Below are 18,427 nucleotides of genomic sequence, written 5' to 3' on the forward strand. Positions count from 1 at the left end.
TTTGGAAACATATCATTTTACCGCCTATACATTCTACTTTCAATATCAAAATCTGCAATAACCTTGAAGGAAGACCTAAAAGAAGAAATCTCCTAACATGGATCTTATATTTCATAAGCGAGAAACATACCCGTGCATCGCACGGATGAAGAACTAGTCGATATAGAATGTGAGTAATAAGACATGGTGGTTGAGTCCATTGAGGCATGTTGATGAAGCAAGTTTGGAATTTGGGCGGGAGGGACCTATTTAAGGGCATGGTCCCGTGAAGTGGATGTCCAACATTGCTGTTTCAAATTACATTTCAACATCTGATGATCTGCCGTTTATTTTCTTTCTTGTCTGTATAAAAAATTATACAATTTCGTCTCCACCGAGAATGCCTTGTAACAAGAGCAATACAAAAAGTACATAAAGGTGATGTATTTTGATTCAATTACAAGCTATCTCTTCATTGTGGGTCCAATTTAATAGTATATGATGAGATTTTCTAAACTAAAATTCCGATCAAATGTTACATGGTTTTCTTTTTGATGGTATTTCGTAATTTATTCTAACTTGTTTTCAAAGATTCATGATGTTCCTGATATCATTTTGTATGATCATGAAAGTATCCAAATTTATCAACTTGAGTACTAGTACCCCGCAACAACTTGCCATCATACCGATGTCCAGAGCAAGAGCGTTTACAAGTACATGCATAAGGGAAAGGGCAGCGAGTACAGCTCGTAGCACATTAATCCAGTCACTCAAGTGACATGATGTGATTCCGGAAAATGGGTCATTTGTCCAAAAAAATCTAAAACATGGTTCTAATAGACGTGAAATAGACACCAAAAAAATAGTAAGAATGAAATTGGATGCATCCTGTTTTATACTTAAAAAAGAGCGATGTAAATTAAAAATAAGAAAAAATAGGTATGATGAAATTGTTTACATTTTCATCCATTTAAACAGTAGCAAAACCTAGATGTCTTTTTCACCAAGGTATTGTCATTATTGGGTTAATTGATCAATTTTGTGATTCGACTAAGATGAAGCGACGAACGTAATGTTGCTATGTGAGGATGTTTAAAAGCCAACTCAGAAGAAATTTCTCGGCTTAATTAAACCAGAATGCCAAAAATTAATCAGATATAGCCAAATTTCATAATGATTTCTAGAAACCAAAATGTTGCGAAAATTTGCACCTTTAGATTCTGAAAAAAATTACTTCTATTTCTGGTGGCCAAACCAAATCAATGAGGCGTGAAAAGGGAGGTTGTGAGTCTATGATATGAAAATCAAAGGATGGGGAGGTTTTATCCTAATTGGGATCAACAAGTACTGCTCACCAAAAACAAAGACAATGAAATAAACAAAGCAAAGTACTCATCATACAATGAGAAAAAATCATGGGACTTTATGTGATTCCGCGATATACGTACCTACTCCGGACAAAGATACATAATTGGGATCTTTGGCACACTAGGTACTGCAATTGGGACGTGGTGGGAAGTCGAGGAAGACAAGATAAAAAGAGTGTCGAGTGTACTAATTTCCTGTTTGGGGTTTAAACTTTAAAGTTATCCCATGTTTCGATTTGGTAAAATGAGAATGATTCTGGATTTGTGATCAAGATAATACGTAACTTTAACTTTCTCTGCTGAACTCCTAATATTTGTTGATGTTCTTCGTACGCAACAATGGGTAATTTTCTGTGGAGCAAATTGTTTTTGTTTCTGATTTCTGAAATTATTCTCGAAAAATAAAAGCATTTCTATTCAGTGTTAATGACTATTATTTTTTTCGGGTTCGGATTCATTTCCATTGGATTCTAAACCATATGACTCTGATAATTCCTAAAAATTCCCTTCACTATAAATACGATTATCATCGGATACCTATATTGTATTAAAGCCCACTGCCAACCACTATAATACGACTACTTTTGTTTACATAAATTATTTTGGCTCCAAAATTAATTTTTTAAACTGTATATTCTTAAGAAAAGTTATGAGAGGGCCAAAATTGATTGTGTATTAGTGAGTATCAATCTTGATGCGCCTGAAACACGTATTGGTCTTAATAATAATTACCTTAATTAAAATGGCAGACAAAATCATTTAAAATCAGGACCACTTAATTCAGAAATGAGCCATGATGTTATTGTTTCGTTACGTTCACATCCCTCTACAGTACCGTAAGGACTAATGAATTTATAGCATAAAGGGGTTTCGCACATTTACACCTCATTGAATCACCAACAACAAAACTAATGGATTTCTTCTTTTTAACAAAGATTGATTCTCTTAGTAATAGTGCTTAAAAAGCTTCGGTTTCCATGGAGGGTTCTTTGTGGATCAAAGACCTTTATTGACTCTTGACCTTTGCACCAACATATTAATTGTACATATGGGGTTGAATATTGCTTGGGCGTTCGATTGCTTGGGCGTTCCATGTCTCTTATTTGATAATATGTGGGAGAAACTGTGAGTAAGTTAGCATTTTCCGATAAGAAATTAGCTCTACTAAACCAGCACAATACCAGCTCAAAAATCACTCATAGAAATCGCATAAGAATAAGAATGATTCTACATTGACAAAAAAAAAAAAAAAAAAACCAGGGAAAGTCATGTGAGGAGATTGGACTAACGAGGGAAAAACTTTCAGCATTGGGATTATAAATCGGTAGAGGTGGGTCTCGCGGTTTTGAGTCACGGTAGATATCTCGAGATTTTCATCCGGGATATAAAGCATTTTCATAAGAATAAACTGATTATACCGATGAGTGTCAATGTACATACTATAATAATAAGTCATTCAATGATGGTACCAATAATCCAAGTACAAAACTTTCCTAACACCAAAATAATCAAATTTTTAACAGCCGAAAACCCTTCATTTTGATTTTTAATAGCTGAAAACCTCTCATTTTGATACTATTTCGTCACCCACGGATGAAGCTCAAAAAATTCTTATCAATTCACTTGAGAACTCTGGTATTTCTCTCCCAGCTGGAGTTTTCAAGATCAAACACCTTATAGAAACTGCATTGGTTTCGACCTGACTACAAAAATTTTCAACAATAAATTCTTCATCCATAAAAAAGTCTCTTTGCAAGCAATAAAAGAAATTTGTATCTTCTTTCCCATGAGATCACTTGAAAATGTGGTTTTAGGCTAAGTCCTATGGGCTAGATTGAGTTGCTAGATTAGCAGTTAAGTGTTGCAATTCAAAAGAAAGTGTGGCCTAAAAGTTAACACTAATTCTCTCTCCTAGCATGTGCTCGCAGTTCAACTAGCAGCGAGATTCAAACGCTGAATTGTTCGGCGCTCAAAAAGTGACTTTTACGCTGAATGGTTCAGCGGTAGACGAATATTCCATATAATCTGTGATGAACTATTCAGCGCCAGTATAGGCGCTGTTCCATTCGGCGCTCCACCACAGTGCTTCACAATACAACGCTTGACCTTTATTTTTTCCTACACTACTTTTACACCACAACGTCTATTTTTTTCAAATTCTGAATTTTTAAATGTTCCTTTTTTTCCTATACCTATTTTTTACATCACCAAGGACTATGTTTTCAAATTTTGAATTGTGAAATGTTCGACAATTTGTTCCAAAATTTAAAAATTTACCAAAGTAAGGAAAATATTTTTCATTACATTGCAAAACAAAGTTACAATACTTTATTTGAAGAAACTAACTTAAATAACTTAAAAAAAAAGTACATTGAAATTGAAATCATACTTTTAAATAACTTAATTAAAAATGAACTTCTAAATAACTTAAATTATTACTAATATATCACTTTAATTTAGGGGATTGATGGTAATCCATTACGGACCAAAATCTTGTTCTTCCATAGTTTGTAGAGGGGTTTCTCCCATTCCTCTAATTCATCCAAGTTTTGGTGTAGGATCTTCAAATCAGCTTCCCTTCGTTGAGTTTTTTCCAAGATTGTAGAGTTTTCCATGTTCTTCTTGAGGTACTCTTCCTATGTTTCATACTTTGCAACCCTTTGTTCTTGTGATTTTTCAAGAAGTTCGATGCCTATCCATTTTTTAATCTGCTCTTTGTGATGATTTATCCTCACAAGCCCTTTTCTTTGCATTATCTCTTCGTGTACTTCTAACATCATCTGTTTGTTCGAAAAAACGTCTTATACGAGATATGTTTGAGGTTTCAGAATTACAAGTAGAGGATGAGATACCAAACACTGCCATATCCTCCAAATCTTCATCCATAGATACTTGAGCGGAAGTATCATCTTCATTGTCTTGAGTAGGTTTAGTGGAAGTACAAACTCCATCATCATTATTCACAACTGGGTTGTAGTCGGGTTGATAAGTCTTCCAAATTTGGAAAACCGCTTCATGTCTCCAAAGTCTAAACTCCTTTTCATAGTTGATGACCTCTACAATCGCTCTGTCATCAATTGATTCCAAATTTGGAGGATTTGCTGGGACTACAATCTCACCTGCAACCTGCCTTTGGAATCTCTCTTCCAAGTAACAACTAACTCTTGTGTTTTTTTCCAGGTCAAAAAACAGAACTCTCCTTTTGGATGCCTGTAGTGCGTTTTCATATTGTTCTCCTACAGAAAACTCACTATCTTCCCATGGTTGCCAAATACATGATGCACTTGTTCTAGTGTCAATCTGTATTCTTACGCTTGTGACTGAGTATTTCCTAGTATCATTTTGGCCTCCTTGATATCCTCTCTTCCTTGATATAATCCTAGTCTTCTTGAAGAGACAAATATTTGGGAAAACATCATAATGTCCTCCAGGTGTCTGACAAAGAAAGGGTTGCATGTTGCGTAAGTAATAGTAGTACCAATACTCAAGTACCATAACCATGCCAGCTAAATTCGTACCCTTGGTTGACCAATCGTCGAGATATTTATAGGTATTACCTTACGTAGCTATACCCCAATCATATTCCCCAACTCTATCTAAGTCATCCAATAACAGAACCCAACGTTTATCTTCTCTTCCAATAGAATGCACTAGACGAAAATGACCAAAACACTACATAAAGAATGCTTGTGTCAATGTCTCTGCACATCCAATATTATCCTGGTCTTTTCTACTTTCAATTTACTCTTTCAAGGTAGCTAAGGATAAGGAATTTTTCTTAGAGTCCTATGCACCATGATTTTTGATGTCCAAAAAATATAAATAATCCGGAGCAGGATATGTTAGATCACTATCCCACGACGACATAACTACTGGTCGTTTACTAGGGTCACCAGTGGGAATTGCCGTTAACATGTACCAATCTAAAGGAAGGAGGCCAATTTCAAACTCTTGAAAATGAAAGCTCTTCGTTTTTGACCACCATCTCTCAGCTATGGCTTCAACTAAGCCTATATCCCCATTGCCGAAATCAAACTCAAAAACAGAAGAAAAGCCATAATTGTCACAAAATCTTTGTGCTACCGGATTATCTTTCACTACAATTTTGTAATACTCTTCAACATCTTTGAAAGTACCTCTAAAGATTAGTTTGCGAGGATCTTTCATAACATCTTGACGTACATGTTTATCACTATTCTTTGACGAAACTATATCCAACCGATCTAGCAATTCATCCATACTCATACTACAATCAATAAAAAATATGAAAAAAAAATCAATCATACAAACTAAATTTCATACAAATTTTCATCAAAAATAATCATACAAACTAATCAAAAATAATTCATTATTATTCATTTTCATCATACAAATAATCAAATTATCATGTAAATTTACCTACAAACTAATCATACGAATTATTCATTTTTTGTTCATCACAAGTAATCAAATTAAATCCCAAAAAACAATAATTCATCATAAATGATCAAATTAAATCATACACATATCATCTACATCATCTAAATACGAAATATCAATCATCAATTTGAGTGAAATCGCACCAAAAATCAAAAATCATAGAACTTTAAACCTAAAACTTAAATTTCTTACCTCGAATGATTTCGTGGATGGAATCGCACCAAACCACCTTCAATCAATCACAAATCCTTTGTAGAACAAACCCACATAAGGAATTTGATTTTTTTCTAGAACTCTTGATTGTGGACATGCATTTTCGGGAGAAATGGGGGGTCAATGAGTGAGAAGTGAAAATGGGGAAGAAGGTCGAGCTTCTGTGGAGATATCGATTTTTTTGGACGCTGAATGATGCGGCGCTGTCAACTCAGTTAACTGAGTAAAGCGTTGTTCTGTGCAGCGTTCACCTGGGCGCTGAACTGGTCAGTGTTCGACGCTGTTCTATTCAGAATTTAGCTACTAGATTAGCAGTCCCATAAGACTTATGAGGTTGCCCTAGCTAATGTGGACTGCTAATCTAGCTACTAGATTAGAAGACCATATGACTTACCCTTATGGTTTTCAACTATCTATCAAAGTTGCATGTGATTGGTCCATTTTTCACACTTGAAAGAATACCAAGTTCTTTAAGGATAGAAGAAAACCTCTGGACAAACTACAAAATAAATTTAATAGCCTGCTTGGATATTAGTTAACAAGTTACTTTCCATTTTTGAAAATATAATAATGGAAACTTATTTTGAATACACAATTTTAGAATAAGTTCTACATAGCAAAAAGGAAATTGACATAGATTTTTTTTGATTCTAACTGCTGAGGTTGACTTTTGGATATGGTATTGAAACTGGTTCGAAATCTTTTTCTCCTTAACCAATTGAAGGGATGGATTTCAGACTTGTCTATGGAAATCATGGGCACTTTGTCCATTTCACGTTCACACCAATTTCCACTATTGGTCTCTGAATTATTGTACCATGTTCACAATCTAGTATTTTCCTCTCACTAACCACTCAGCAGCTAAACACATGTCAACTAGCCAAATCCAAATCCCTAATTCACTCTTCAATGATTAGTCCTCTTTCCAGCCTCCACTAACTCCCATCATGAAACCAAAAACCCCTTAACATACTCCTCCTCGAGATCCAAACAACCATCACCACAGCGTCATCATGATCATCATCATACCCCACATCAAACTTTTGCTGTATCCGTTGATATATAGCAACATCTCTCTTCCCTCGTGTTCATCGCCATTTTTATCGGAATCACTCTCTCTCCATAAAAAAAACTCACTCTTTTATTTACTTACTTTCTCTCTCATCAGTAAAGGACAATACAACAGCTCCTTTCTTCTCTCCATGGCAGCAGCAGCTACAACAGAGCAATTCAAAACACAAACTCAAATTAAACCTAAACGTCGAAAACGCCGTGAAACCACCATCACAACCTCGGCCACCACCACCGCAACAGATCTACCCCTCCTCCTCCACCACCACCAACAACCTACTATTGTATCGCCGGATAGTTCTTGGTGTTGCTCCGTCTCATCAAATTCAAAACCACAACCTCCTCCTACTAAAATCTCTTCACCTCCATCATCAAATTTCACAGCCACTACTACTCAAACAGATCAAAAACCACAGAAACCGAGGAATTCTTCACCGAGTAAATCAACATTTAAGCTTAATTTCTCATCTCCGGGAAGAGTTTCACCGTTAATGGATTCTTCTTCTGGTTCTGTGTCATCTCCTTCTTATGTTGGTGTTGTGAATGGAATCGGCGGCGGAGGTGGTGGTAATGGTGGTGTTGTTGGTGGAGGGAATCCGTATGTGTCTTATCCATCAAGTTATAGTAAATTCAATTCAGCTTTAAATGCTGGTTTACTAAACCCAAATTCACCACCACCTGATAAAACTAGATCAAGTCCGACGTTATTCGAAATGATGTCTAATGAACAAGATATTATTCATCCAAGACCAAATATTACTAGTAATACCCATATTCAACCGCACCAGAACCCGAATAATCACCATCCTCAGTACAATAATGTTCCATTGATTAATGGGAAACCTTCGATTTCAATTCAGGATAGACAGATTATGTTGCAGAGGAGACTGGAAGAGATTACTTCGATGAATAACGATTCGAATGGTGGTGTTTATGGTGGGATTCGATTTAATGATTTAATTGGTAGTGATGTGAAATTAACATTGAGTTCTAAAGATGGATTAAGTGTTACTATGAATGTTCATAGACAAATACTTGTTGCTAACAGTAGGTTTTTTGCTGATAAATTGTCTGATAAATGGTCTAAACAACAAAGATCATTACCTCATATTGTTGAGATTTCTGATTGTGATGATGTTGAAGTTTATATTGAGACTTTGAGATTGATGTATTCTAGTAAAGATCTTAAGAAGAAGCTTATGAGAGAAGATGTTTCTAAAGTACTTGGGATTTTGAAGGTAATACTTTCTGTCTGTACTTACATTACGATTTTGTCTTGATAATGCTGTTTCTGATTGTTGGGTGTTTGTTAAATATTTTGAAATACTTGAACATTCAACAGGATGTTAGAATAGTCCAACATCGGATGGGAGATATTGATTTTTTGCCGGCATGTAGGCCTTGATAACAGTTTAGACTGCTTTAAATATTCATGTTAATGTTTTCGATTCGTGGTATATAGTTTTGCATTTACTGTTTTTGTTTCTGTAATTTCATTTGAATTTTATTTACAATGCTCGTACTGGTGTTTTTGATTCATGGGTATATGCTAAAACATACTGAAATTCTGCAATACTGAATAGTATGGATACTCTAGTGAGATCTGGATTGTTAATTGGGGTCTAGGCAGAAGAAGATCTTAGTGTGGAAGGAGAGGGTAGTCATTGAAATGTCTAAAGGCTTGATAGTAAAGAATGCTAGTAAACCTCCTCTGAAACCTTAAAATCATTGGAACAGTCCAACATCACACTGGCACTATCAATGGTTTCAGCGTGTAGGCTTTGGATAACACTTTTCATTAGGATTTGTAGATTGTATTGAATGTGGTATTTTTGAGAACATTCAGAGAAACTATACTCTTGATTTATACATTCGTAGATCAGTGTTAGTTGGCCTTCCGTAACTCCTTATTTTTCATGTATGCATTATTCTAAGTTCTAACTTCATAACAACATAAACATTGTTCCAAAATTCAATTTATCCCCACCACTTGATTGCTACGTTTCGCATCTTTCTAGATTGAGATTCTATTTACGATTTATTCAAGTATTTTTGATGAAGTTTTCTAGGTAATGGGGTTGTTTCATTCTCAGCTGGAACTATATTTGAAGCCTGGAATTTGTTATACATTATAGTTTAGTTGAAAAATATGTTTTATAAATTGATCAAATCACATGTACTCATGTTAGTTGGTTTTGTTTTTCTGGGTTGTTTAGGTTTCAGCAGCAATTGAGTTTGATGCTGGGGTTTTATCATGTTTGGAGTACTTAGAGGCTGTTCCATGGGCAGAAGACGAGGAGGTGAAAGTTGCTTCTATATTGTCACAGCTCCGTCTTGAGGGGTCTGGAGCAGGGGAAGTTCTAAAAAGGGTGTCTGTAGAAGTTGTTGCAGGTCCAGAGGAGGTAAGCAACAGTGAAGAGGTCCTTCTTAAGCTTTTACAAGTAGTTCTTGAAGGTAAAGATGAAAAAGCAAGGAGAGAGATGAAAGGGTTAGTTTCAAAACTGCTGCGAGAAAATTCATCTCAGAATGATCTTAGTAAGGAGTCTTTGTATTCTGCTTGTGATGAATGTTTGGAATTGCTACGGGTGTATTTCCTTAGAGCAGCAACTTCTGATTTACAGGATGTGAGCCAGATTTCAAGACAAGCAGATAATTTGCACTGGATTCTTGATATTTTGATTGATCGACAAATTGCTGGGGATTTTTTGGAGACATGGGCTAATCAATTTGAGTTAGCAGAGGCACATACTAAAGTTCCTGCAATTCATAGATACGAAGTGAGCCGAGTCACATCCCGTTTATTTGTTGGAATTGGTAAAGGACAGATATTGGGTTCCAAAGAAGTGAGATGTTTGCTTCTGCGGACGTGGTTGGATCCATTTTATAGTGATTTTGGGTGGATGAGAAGGGCATGGAAAGGTTTAGATAGACACTTAATCGAAGATGGACTTAGTAACACTATTCTTACTCTACCATTAGCTTGGCAGCAAGAGATTTTACTAGCATGGTTCAACAGATTCTTAAACTCGGGTGAAGACTGCCCAAATATACAGAGAGGATTTCAAGTATGGTGGAGACGAGCTTTTTGGAGAAGAAATGGTGAATCTGAAAGACCTCGACTACTTAGAATTGCTGCTGCAGCGTGTGAGAACCCGTAAAGCTTGCAGTTTAACAATCTGAATCCCATTTCATATTTTTAGACGATGGTTTTAGTCGTCTTCCTTTCCACAACTCACAGGTAAAAGAATGCAACTCAGAGGATGAATCAACTTTTTTCAGTCAGTCAGTTGGACTCTCCAAACCAGCTATTGTGAGTGTGGGTTAAGGAAAATCAGTTAGCAGATTTGGTCATGGATTGTTACATTAGAGATTATGACTTGTGGAGGGGTATACGAGCTAATCCTGGTTACGGGTTGTTTGTTGTGATGTATCAAGAATAATGGTTTCTTTCAAGGAGGTTGGAAACAGATATTCAAAAGATTGTGTAGCCGAGTATCCGAATGTCTAGCAGGTAATCGGAGACAAAATGTTGTTGTTGATTTGGTTGGTTGTGCTGTAACAGTTCATTCATTGGTATACAAATTTGGCAGTGCATCTTAAAGAAGATAGACCGGGGATTTGCGGGTTTGTATTGCTTTGCTTTTCTCTGCTTTGCATATGCTTATGAGTTCTATATTTTCTGAGTTACTTTTTTGACAGAGATTCACAATATTTACAGTATTAGTCTCTTTATGCCCTGAATCACTGCTTTCCATCGTGTTTAAAACCAAAGTTTTCTTCTAGGTATTGATCCTTGGTGTGCAATGTATGAAAAAGCTCTATAAAAAGTTCTTTTCATATTGATTTTTATGTACAAGATTTACATTGAATGGGCCAATGAGGAGTCTCTTTCCATACTGTGGAAATGGTATTAAATGGAAAAGAAGAATAAGTTCCTTTCTTCCTTGTCGTCTTCTGTGTCTTTCTTCTTCTCATCAATGGAGAAAGGATAGAATACCAACTTTTGATATACACAGACATTCCTTGCAAGGCTTTATAATTGAAATTGAAAATTTTGGTCCCTTGGGATTGAATTGAGGAAGCAATTTTAATGCCTGTGCCACACCCGCTGATAAAACCCCCCATGCCTAGCCCCTTTAGGCTTCACATTCATATATCCCAAAAAGTATTCGCTCTTCCGGCTTCCATTCTCATGAACTGGTTTCGGAATTAGAAGGCTCCGAAGAGATTATGCCCGTAACTCAAGCCCTTAACTGTTAGTAGACCCGGTCGTCACCACCAACCACCACGTACACCTATTTAGCCACGCAACACACGAATCTTACTTTTTCTTTGATCCCAACTTATTCCTTCTATACATTACTAGTTTATTTCCTTTCAAAGGAATTATTTTATTGCAAGTGCCAGACAAGGTATCCAACTCCAACATATCCGTCGGTGTAAATTTGCCATCAGTCGCACAACATTTCGCCAAAGGTACAAACCATAGCCGTGACACTTGACCTGAGAAACAAAAATTACTCAATGACATTCACAATTCAGAATAATTTTCAATCATACAGAAAACATGATGTTTGTCGTATGCTCGTGCGCCCCGAACATCGTCTCAGATCATTTTGGAGTCGGAGGTACAATTTCCGGTGCAGCGTCATAGGTCAGGGGTACGTGAAGAGTCCAAATAGTCAATCATAAGCGGTGTTGACTTTACAGAAGCCGAATAAAATTTAACCTAAGGGTATTAACGTCACATAAAGGGGATATTTATGGAATAAAATTACGCATAAATACGTGGTAAAGGAGCAATCTTATATCCCAACATAGAGGTTCTTTTATTTCCTTTGAAGAAAAATAAAAAAGAAATAGAAGAAGATTGGGCAGAAGAAAATCACAGAATAATCCTCCTCCTTTTCTTTTTAGGGTTCGTTTGATTCTTCAATGTGTGGTTGAAGATTACAATCTGAGATAAAAGGGAAGGGATACAAGACAAAAGGGTTTTGATAATCATTATCATCATCACTGTCTGTGTGTATATAATGATCGATGATTATTGAACCTCCAAACAAGAAGAAGAAGAAGAAGCTTTTGAAGATTTGAAGACAGGGATTTTGTTTATTTATTTTTGGTGATTTTTGAAGATTTTTTTTTGAAGATCTGAATTAAGAAGACGAAGATCAGAATTTGGTGTTGTTTATTGAAAGGTATTGAAAACCCTTCTAGCTGATGCTTTTGATTTTTCTGATATGTTTTCTGTATGTGTGTTGATGATTGGGGGTGGGGGGAGACTGGGATTTACAGTCCTATAGATAGGACATGTGTGGAATTAGGGTTATGGTTGAAGACTCAGACATTCCTATGAACAGGATGAAGATCCATTGGGGCAGATTGGATCTGTGTTAGGGTTTGATTTGAAGAAGCTTCATGGTTAAACGGGGGCAGTGGATTAATGTTGCTTTTGTTTAGCTCAAAAGAAGCTACACAGATTTGGGGGTTTTGATTGGTTGGTTCAGAACTGGTTTTTGAATCGATTACCGTTGTGGGTTTTGTTTTTTGATACTAGGGTTTGTTGCCCATCATCTTATTCAAGTGATTAAATCGTTGAGGTGTTGTGGTCATATCTACTCTGTTTAGAGAAATTAGGGTTTGTTGCAGGATCTGTGATGCTATGATTGTTTTCTAGAAATTAATGTAGGGCTAATGGATCTCGCTCTCTTCCCCAAAATCAGACACAATTGTTTTGGGGGTCGATTGGGATCTGATAATTTTGGATAGACAAGAATTGGATACATGGCTGATATGGAATTGGGAAAATTTTGGGGTCAAGGGAGATGGATGCCCTTAGTTGTGCAGTAGCCAGTAGGTGCAATTTGTCTGAATTACTACATTAAATTAGATTATTATTGATGATTGCCGCCTTGAAAGGCACAAATTGAATCTTATCTTGTGTTACTAGTCTTCATGATTATGCTCACTTTTTGGTGTTAGATCCCTGCAATTGGATGGCTAGCTTCAAATATGTGATTCTCTAGTTGTTGAAGTTTTTCGTCGGCTTAGAAGAAGCCTTGATTTGGTTTTCAACTTTACCTAGAATCTATCTACTACGTGGGGGATTTGTATTTAGACCTTTATGGTTGGTTGACATGATCTGCCTTAAGGCAACTGACCTGTGGAGTCCTATTTTTGGCAATCGCTGTAGGGTTTGCTAACTATCTAATATATAGATTGATCACGTTGTTTATTTATCTCTGATGCTGATGGCTGATGCATACCTCCTATCTTTTACAGGTCATATCTTTCTCAAGTTGATTTACATTCTCGCATGGTGGTTAGGAAGAAATCTGGCATATGGGAAGACAATGAGGGTCTTGATTTAATGGTTGGTTTCAAGGGTTTCTTTACTAATTTTGGTTACATCGAATTATCAATTTTAATTCTTAATCGCCTTTGTTGGATATCTTGAGCGGATTTATCAATCTTGATTTGATTGGATCAGTTATTTGCTGCCATGCAGATTCGTTCGTGTACTTGTAGAGGAGGGTCGGCCTCTAGCCGTGCATTAAGTAGAAATCGATTAGCGGTTGCATCCTGCAAGACTTGTGGTGGTAAGCCAGTTGATGGGAAGAAATCTCTATCTGGAAGTATGTTGAGCTCTGGTGGTCTGGAGCTTACTACCGTTTTCAATCCAGACCTGAGTTGGAAGACAATTTCGAAAGGTAGCAGGAGTGCTGCTAGACGACCTAGAAAACCATTTCTGAGAAGTGTGGAAGGAAGTGCAAAACTTGTTCCAGGAAGTGGCAAGGGTATTGACAAAGGAGATTCAAAGAGGCAATTGGATATGCCAGTTTCCGAATCTGAAAAGGTTATTACTGCTGCTACTTGTTCTGTGACTGCTCATAGTGTATTCTTTTCTGTATGCATGGTAGTATGAAGTCTTAATCACCGGTATCTAATATACTTTCCATTTTATCTTCTCAATTTGTATTTGGCAGCTTGGTGTAACTATTCTTGGTAGACACTTCAGCAACAAAATAGAGCATATACCCTTAAAGAAAAGAAGATTTTTATTCCGGTCACCATCACCTCCACCTCGAGTTCCTTCTCCACACCAACATGACTCGGTCAGCTTTTTAAAAGGTCGACGTGCCATGGCAATTGACAATGCTGTTGCTAATGAGTTGGGCCAGGGGGTAAGTGCCAATGGAAAGATCTCAGAGGATATCCATGAAGACTTTTCAGGCATTTCAATACTGGCTGCTGCTGCTTGTATTCACAGTATCGAATCTTGTCCCAGTGATAATGATGAAGGCTCAGCACCTGGAAAGTTATCTGTGTTGGGAAGGTCTGAAGGTTTGATAAAGTCGGAATCAGGGCGCACGGCTGAGCAACCTGGCATGGATGATTCACGAAATGCATCACTAGCCATGGAAGAAACTACCATGTTATGTGATACACCCGAGGAAGTCACCAAAAATTTGACAACTGTTACCAAAGATGTTGCGGGTGGAAAGGATACAAGGTGCCCCACTGTTGAATGTAAGGATGATGAGACTGAGAGAAAGCTTGAATCTGCCTCTCGGGATGATAGGTTACATTGGGACTTAAATGTCGTTATGGATGTGTGGGAGGATCCAGTTGATGAACCAAAAGATGTTAATGGCCTCGAGTCCAAAAGAATGGTTCCTGGGTTTCCTGAGTCCAACAGGGACAGTGGGTTGGATGTCTGCAAAGATGCAGAACAAAGTCCCAGCTTACAAGGGAAGGAATTTTCTTCTGAGATTGATAATGCCACACAGGACATGGTGAAAGAATCAAAATTAGTCTGTGACGAAGAAAAAGGCCACACAGGACATGGTGATTGTGGTGCTGATGCAGTAGTTGAAGAAGTTTCTGTTAAGAGTCCTCAGTCTCAGACGTGTGATGTGCCTCTCTCTGGTAGTATGATTTCTAAGGGAGCTTCTTTGAATGCTGACAATGCTTACAGAAAATCTGATTTGCTCGTTGAAAGATATCCACCCAAGATTAACAGCAATTTAGATAATGTAAATAATGAAGAACTACGAGCTGATCTTCTGATCGATGGCGTAGGTGTCTCGGATGCTTCTGGTGTTACACACACACCACTCGACTGTGAAGATACGTCTAATTTAGATGCTTCTGTTGCTGAAGGTGTACATGTTGCTGATGCATGTGGAAGTGAACTAGGTGTTAATAATGGAGGGCACTTAAGTACTGAAGACTTTGCAGCTCGTGGAGATGATGACTCCGAAAAATCCACTCATACTCCTGAAGTTGTTGAGACACAAATTGCAATAGGAAGTTTGAGCTCTGATGAGGTATGCAGAAGTTATGATCATCCTGAAAACAGTTCTGGTAAGCTAGCTCTGGAAGATCCTTATGAGGATAGTGACTACGGTTCGGATGTTTCTCAGGATAATGCGGATCTTGTTCCCGTGGTTGAAAAAAAGGTTGAGCACCAGACAGGCTATGATTCGCAGTATGAGGATGGGGAATTGAGAGAGTCCACTGAAAATAACTGGGAAGAAGATGCTGGTGAAGAAGTAGCTGAGCATGTGGATTATGGGTCATATAACAGAGAAATGTATGGTTTTGAAGCTGCTGAAGAGGCAGAAGTTGGTAATGATTTTAATGGAGATCTATTCAAGGGGAATGCCAATTGCAAATCATCTATTGAAGGTTTTTCGAATTGCAGCGTTACTGAGACTGGATCTAGTAGTGAAAGAACTACCAGGGCTGTGAAGCAACAGTCAAGGGGGGGCTATGGGAGGACTGTTGACATTGAAAAGATTAAGATGGATGCTAAAGTAGATGGAGTATCCAATGCTACTGCTTCTTATATGGGAATCCAAGAAAATGGTTCTTGTGTGGGTGGGAGCCTGGTAGCAAGCTCAAGATTGTCTTCTTGGGGAAAGTTTCAAGAAAGTTGTCAAAGTACTGCAGTTGGTTACAGGAAAGGGGATGGTATGGGTTCTAAAGATTCTATAACTGGGGTAGTTGGTGCATTTGCTCCGGGTGTGGAGCTTCCTATTTATAATGAAGGACTAACATCATGTGAGACCTTTCCTAGAAAGGATAGGGCATATACTAACAGGTATATTTCTAGGTGTATAGTTTTTGTGCTTTTTGTTTTACCATTCGTTTTTCTAATTTTATTATATGAAATCATCATTCTTAATATGGTTTTGTTTCCAGATCCAACAACTTTGACGATTCAAATCCTAGAATTGGTATGGATGGCTCTTCAAAATCTACTGTAAGAGGTGGTTCTTCTGTGCATATGCTGCATGGTAGAGGCCGAGGGGCTGATACCTGGGTCGATTCTTCACGAGGAAGCTGGGTTCAAAATCGCCATCATTCACCCAGTTACTATGGCCCAGCTAATTTTGTGTATCCTGGGGCAACAAATGCCGCTGCAGCTGCAGCTGCAAAGGTTGAAAGCGATGGTTTTATTGTGGCACCAGATGGTACAATTATTAAACCAGGTGCTGTGGGACCCAGTCCAAGTGGCAGAGTGCAAAGACAACCGGTGAATTCTTCTTTACAGGTTGGGCATCGAACAATAACTAGAAGAGTATCTCCAAGTGACAGAGACGCTTTTGGTATTCATATGGGACCCGAACCAGTTGGAGAAATTATCCCTGATAGAAGCAACGGTTTGGGAAGAAGCAGAACTGTTAGATATGGTTCACGAGTTGTTCAGACAGGCCCCAGGGAGAGGTACATTCTTCCGGATGAGGGAATTGATTCTTCCATGCGCCGCCGAAGCATTTCTCCTATTCAAAGAAGGGGTATTCCTCATCTGTCTCAACCTTGCACGAGATCCCGCTCAAGATCTAGAACTCGCTCTCCTAATGCATGGCCTTCTGCCAGGGGCAGATGTAGTAGGTCACCTCCTAACATCAGATCATATACCAGAATGGACCGGATAAGATCACCGCACCGGCGGCCTGGTTTTGGACCGGATCATATGATGGAATTTCTTCCAATCTCTAGAAGACGTGGTTCCCCACCTCGTACTTCTAGGTGGGTTGAAGATAGGAGGGATGACATGGCACATGTTAGGGAGCACGGTTACAAGCAACGATCTTCTGATTCAGGGAGGGGCTCACCACGAAGAGTTTTCAGAAGGAACCATAGGTTTGATGTAACAGATTCGTCAGAGAGATTCAGAGCAGATGAGTATTATAAGAGGCCCATACATCCTGGAAGGTTTCAGGAAATGGTGGGAACTGGTAGAAGGCCTAGGTATGATGGGAGTGATGATGACAAAAGGAAACATGGTGGTAGATATGGAATAGTACATCGAACAAGACGATATGATACAGATGAACCCATTAAGAGGTTCCAGTATGGCGTAGAAGATGATTTACCAGTGCGAAGTTCTCGTAATAAGGATATTTCGGGAGAGTTCCATAGTAGTAGAGGAGGGACTATTAAGGAGGATTATGTGCATGCTATTGATAACAGATTAGAGGAAGCCCCTAGTGGTGGAGTTAGAGATGATAAAGGTCATTTAAGATATGGCCGCGATGGGAAGTATGATTTAAATTCAAAATCATTTGGAGTCAGAGAATGTGAAGATGATACAGCACCTAAGAGAAGAAGACCTTAACTTACCTTTACTTTTTTGATTTTTTTTTTCCTCTCGATTGGATAGTTTTGGTTTGCAGGTGTGGTAATGAGATGTTGAACATGATCAACCTTTTTGTTATTATCAGTCCAACATCTCAAGCCTGCAGTTCTCCTTTTTTGAGTAGTGGTTATGAAAGTTCACTAATATAAATATATTCCTTTTGCAAAATTCTTTATTTACTCCTGGGAGTGGTGTTTTCTGATATTTATACTTTCTTCTTGTTACTTTGTTATTTGAGGCCATTGAGAGTGCAATAATATTGTGTGCCTAGCTTCTTTTGGAATAATAGTGAAGAATCCGTTTTAGCTTTGTAAAGATGGCGTAACTATATGAGCAATTGTTCTTTTCATTTCTATACTTTCTGTTCTTTACTTTGTTTGTGTTAGCAAATTTATTGGAGCAAGATAAACTGGGAACTGTACTTCAGTTAATGGTTAGTACTTTTTCTGTTGTTTGTTATTTCAAGAAGTTATAACCAGGCAACTAGCTTGATTGTTACTGGTGTCGCAAGGGCGTTTCCTATCTGGTGATGCAAGTTTGTTTGTCTGGTGGCCTTTGCAGGTCTAACTTACTTTTCTGAGTGCATGTGCAAAGAAGATCTGCTTTGACGGCGATTTGTGAAAGGTTCAAGTCGGTGATGGTTTCTGTGTGTAATCCAAAGTCTGTCAATACTTCCTGCAAATGGAAGGCCTGGATGTCTTCTTATGCCTGCTGTCTTAACACTAATAAG

At 37.8% G+C, this 18,427-nt stretch overlaps 2 protein-coding genes across 3 annotated transcripts; both read left to right on the forward strand.

Annotated features, from left to right (window-relative positions):
* The first annotated feature begins 7,087 nt into the window (after positions 1 to 7,087).
* Positions 7,088 to 10,831, forward strand: LOC113304312 (BTB/POZ domain-containing protein At1g63850-like). The gene is made up of 2 exons (XM_026553391.1): positions 7,088 to 8,287; positions 9,266 to 10,831. The coding sequence occupies exons 1-2, from the start codon at positions 7,181 to 7,183 to the stop codon at positions 10,205 to 10,207; spliced, it is 2,049 nt and encodes a 682-aa protein (XP_026409176.1). The 5' UTR covers positions 7,088 to 7,180; the 3' UTR covers positions 10,208 to 10,831.
* A 1,050-nt stretch (positions 10,832 to 11,881) lies between these two features.
* LOC113304313 lies at positions 11,882 to 17,875 on the forward strand. 2 transcript variants are annotated; one of them, XM_026553392.1, is made up of 5 exons: positions 11,882 to 12,247; positions 13,332 to 13,422; positions 13,558 to 13,905; positions 14,036 to 16,155; positions 16,257 to 17,875. In XM_026553392.1, exons 2-5 carry the CDS (start codon positions 13,366 to 13,368, stop codon positions 17,674 to 17,676), a joined length of 3,945 nt encoding a protein of 1,314 aa, XP_026409177.1. In that variant the 5' UTR covers positions 11,882 to 12,247; positions 13,332 to 13,365; the 3' UTR covers positions 17,677 to 17,875. The 2 variants fall into 2 exon arrangements, with proteins under 2 accessions (XP_026409177.1, XP_026409178.1); XM_026553393.1 differs by lacking the exon at positions 11,882 to 12,247 and adding an exon at positions 12,279 to 13,238.
* Positions 17,876 to 18,427: the final 552 nt, after the last annotated feature.

The sequence above is a fragment of the Papaver somniferum genome, chromosome 8 (genome assembly GCF_003573695.1).
Source record: "Papaver somniferum cultivar HN1 chromosome 8, ASM357369v1, whole genome shotgun sequence".
Lineage (NCBI taxonomy): Eukaryota > Viridiplantae > Streptophyta > Magnoliopsida > Ranunculales > Papaveraceae > Papaver > Papaver somniferum.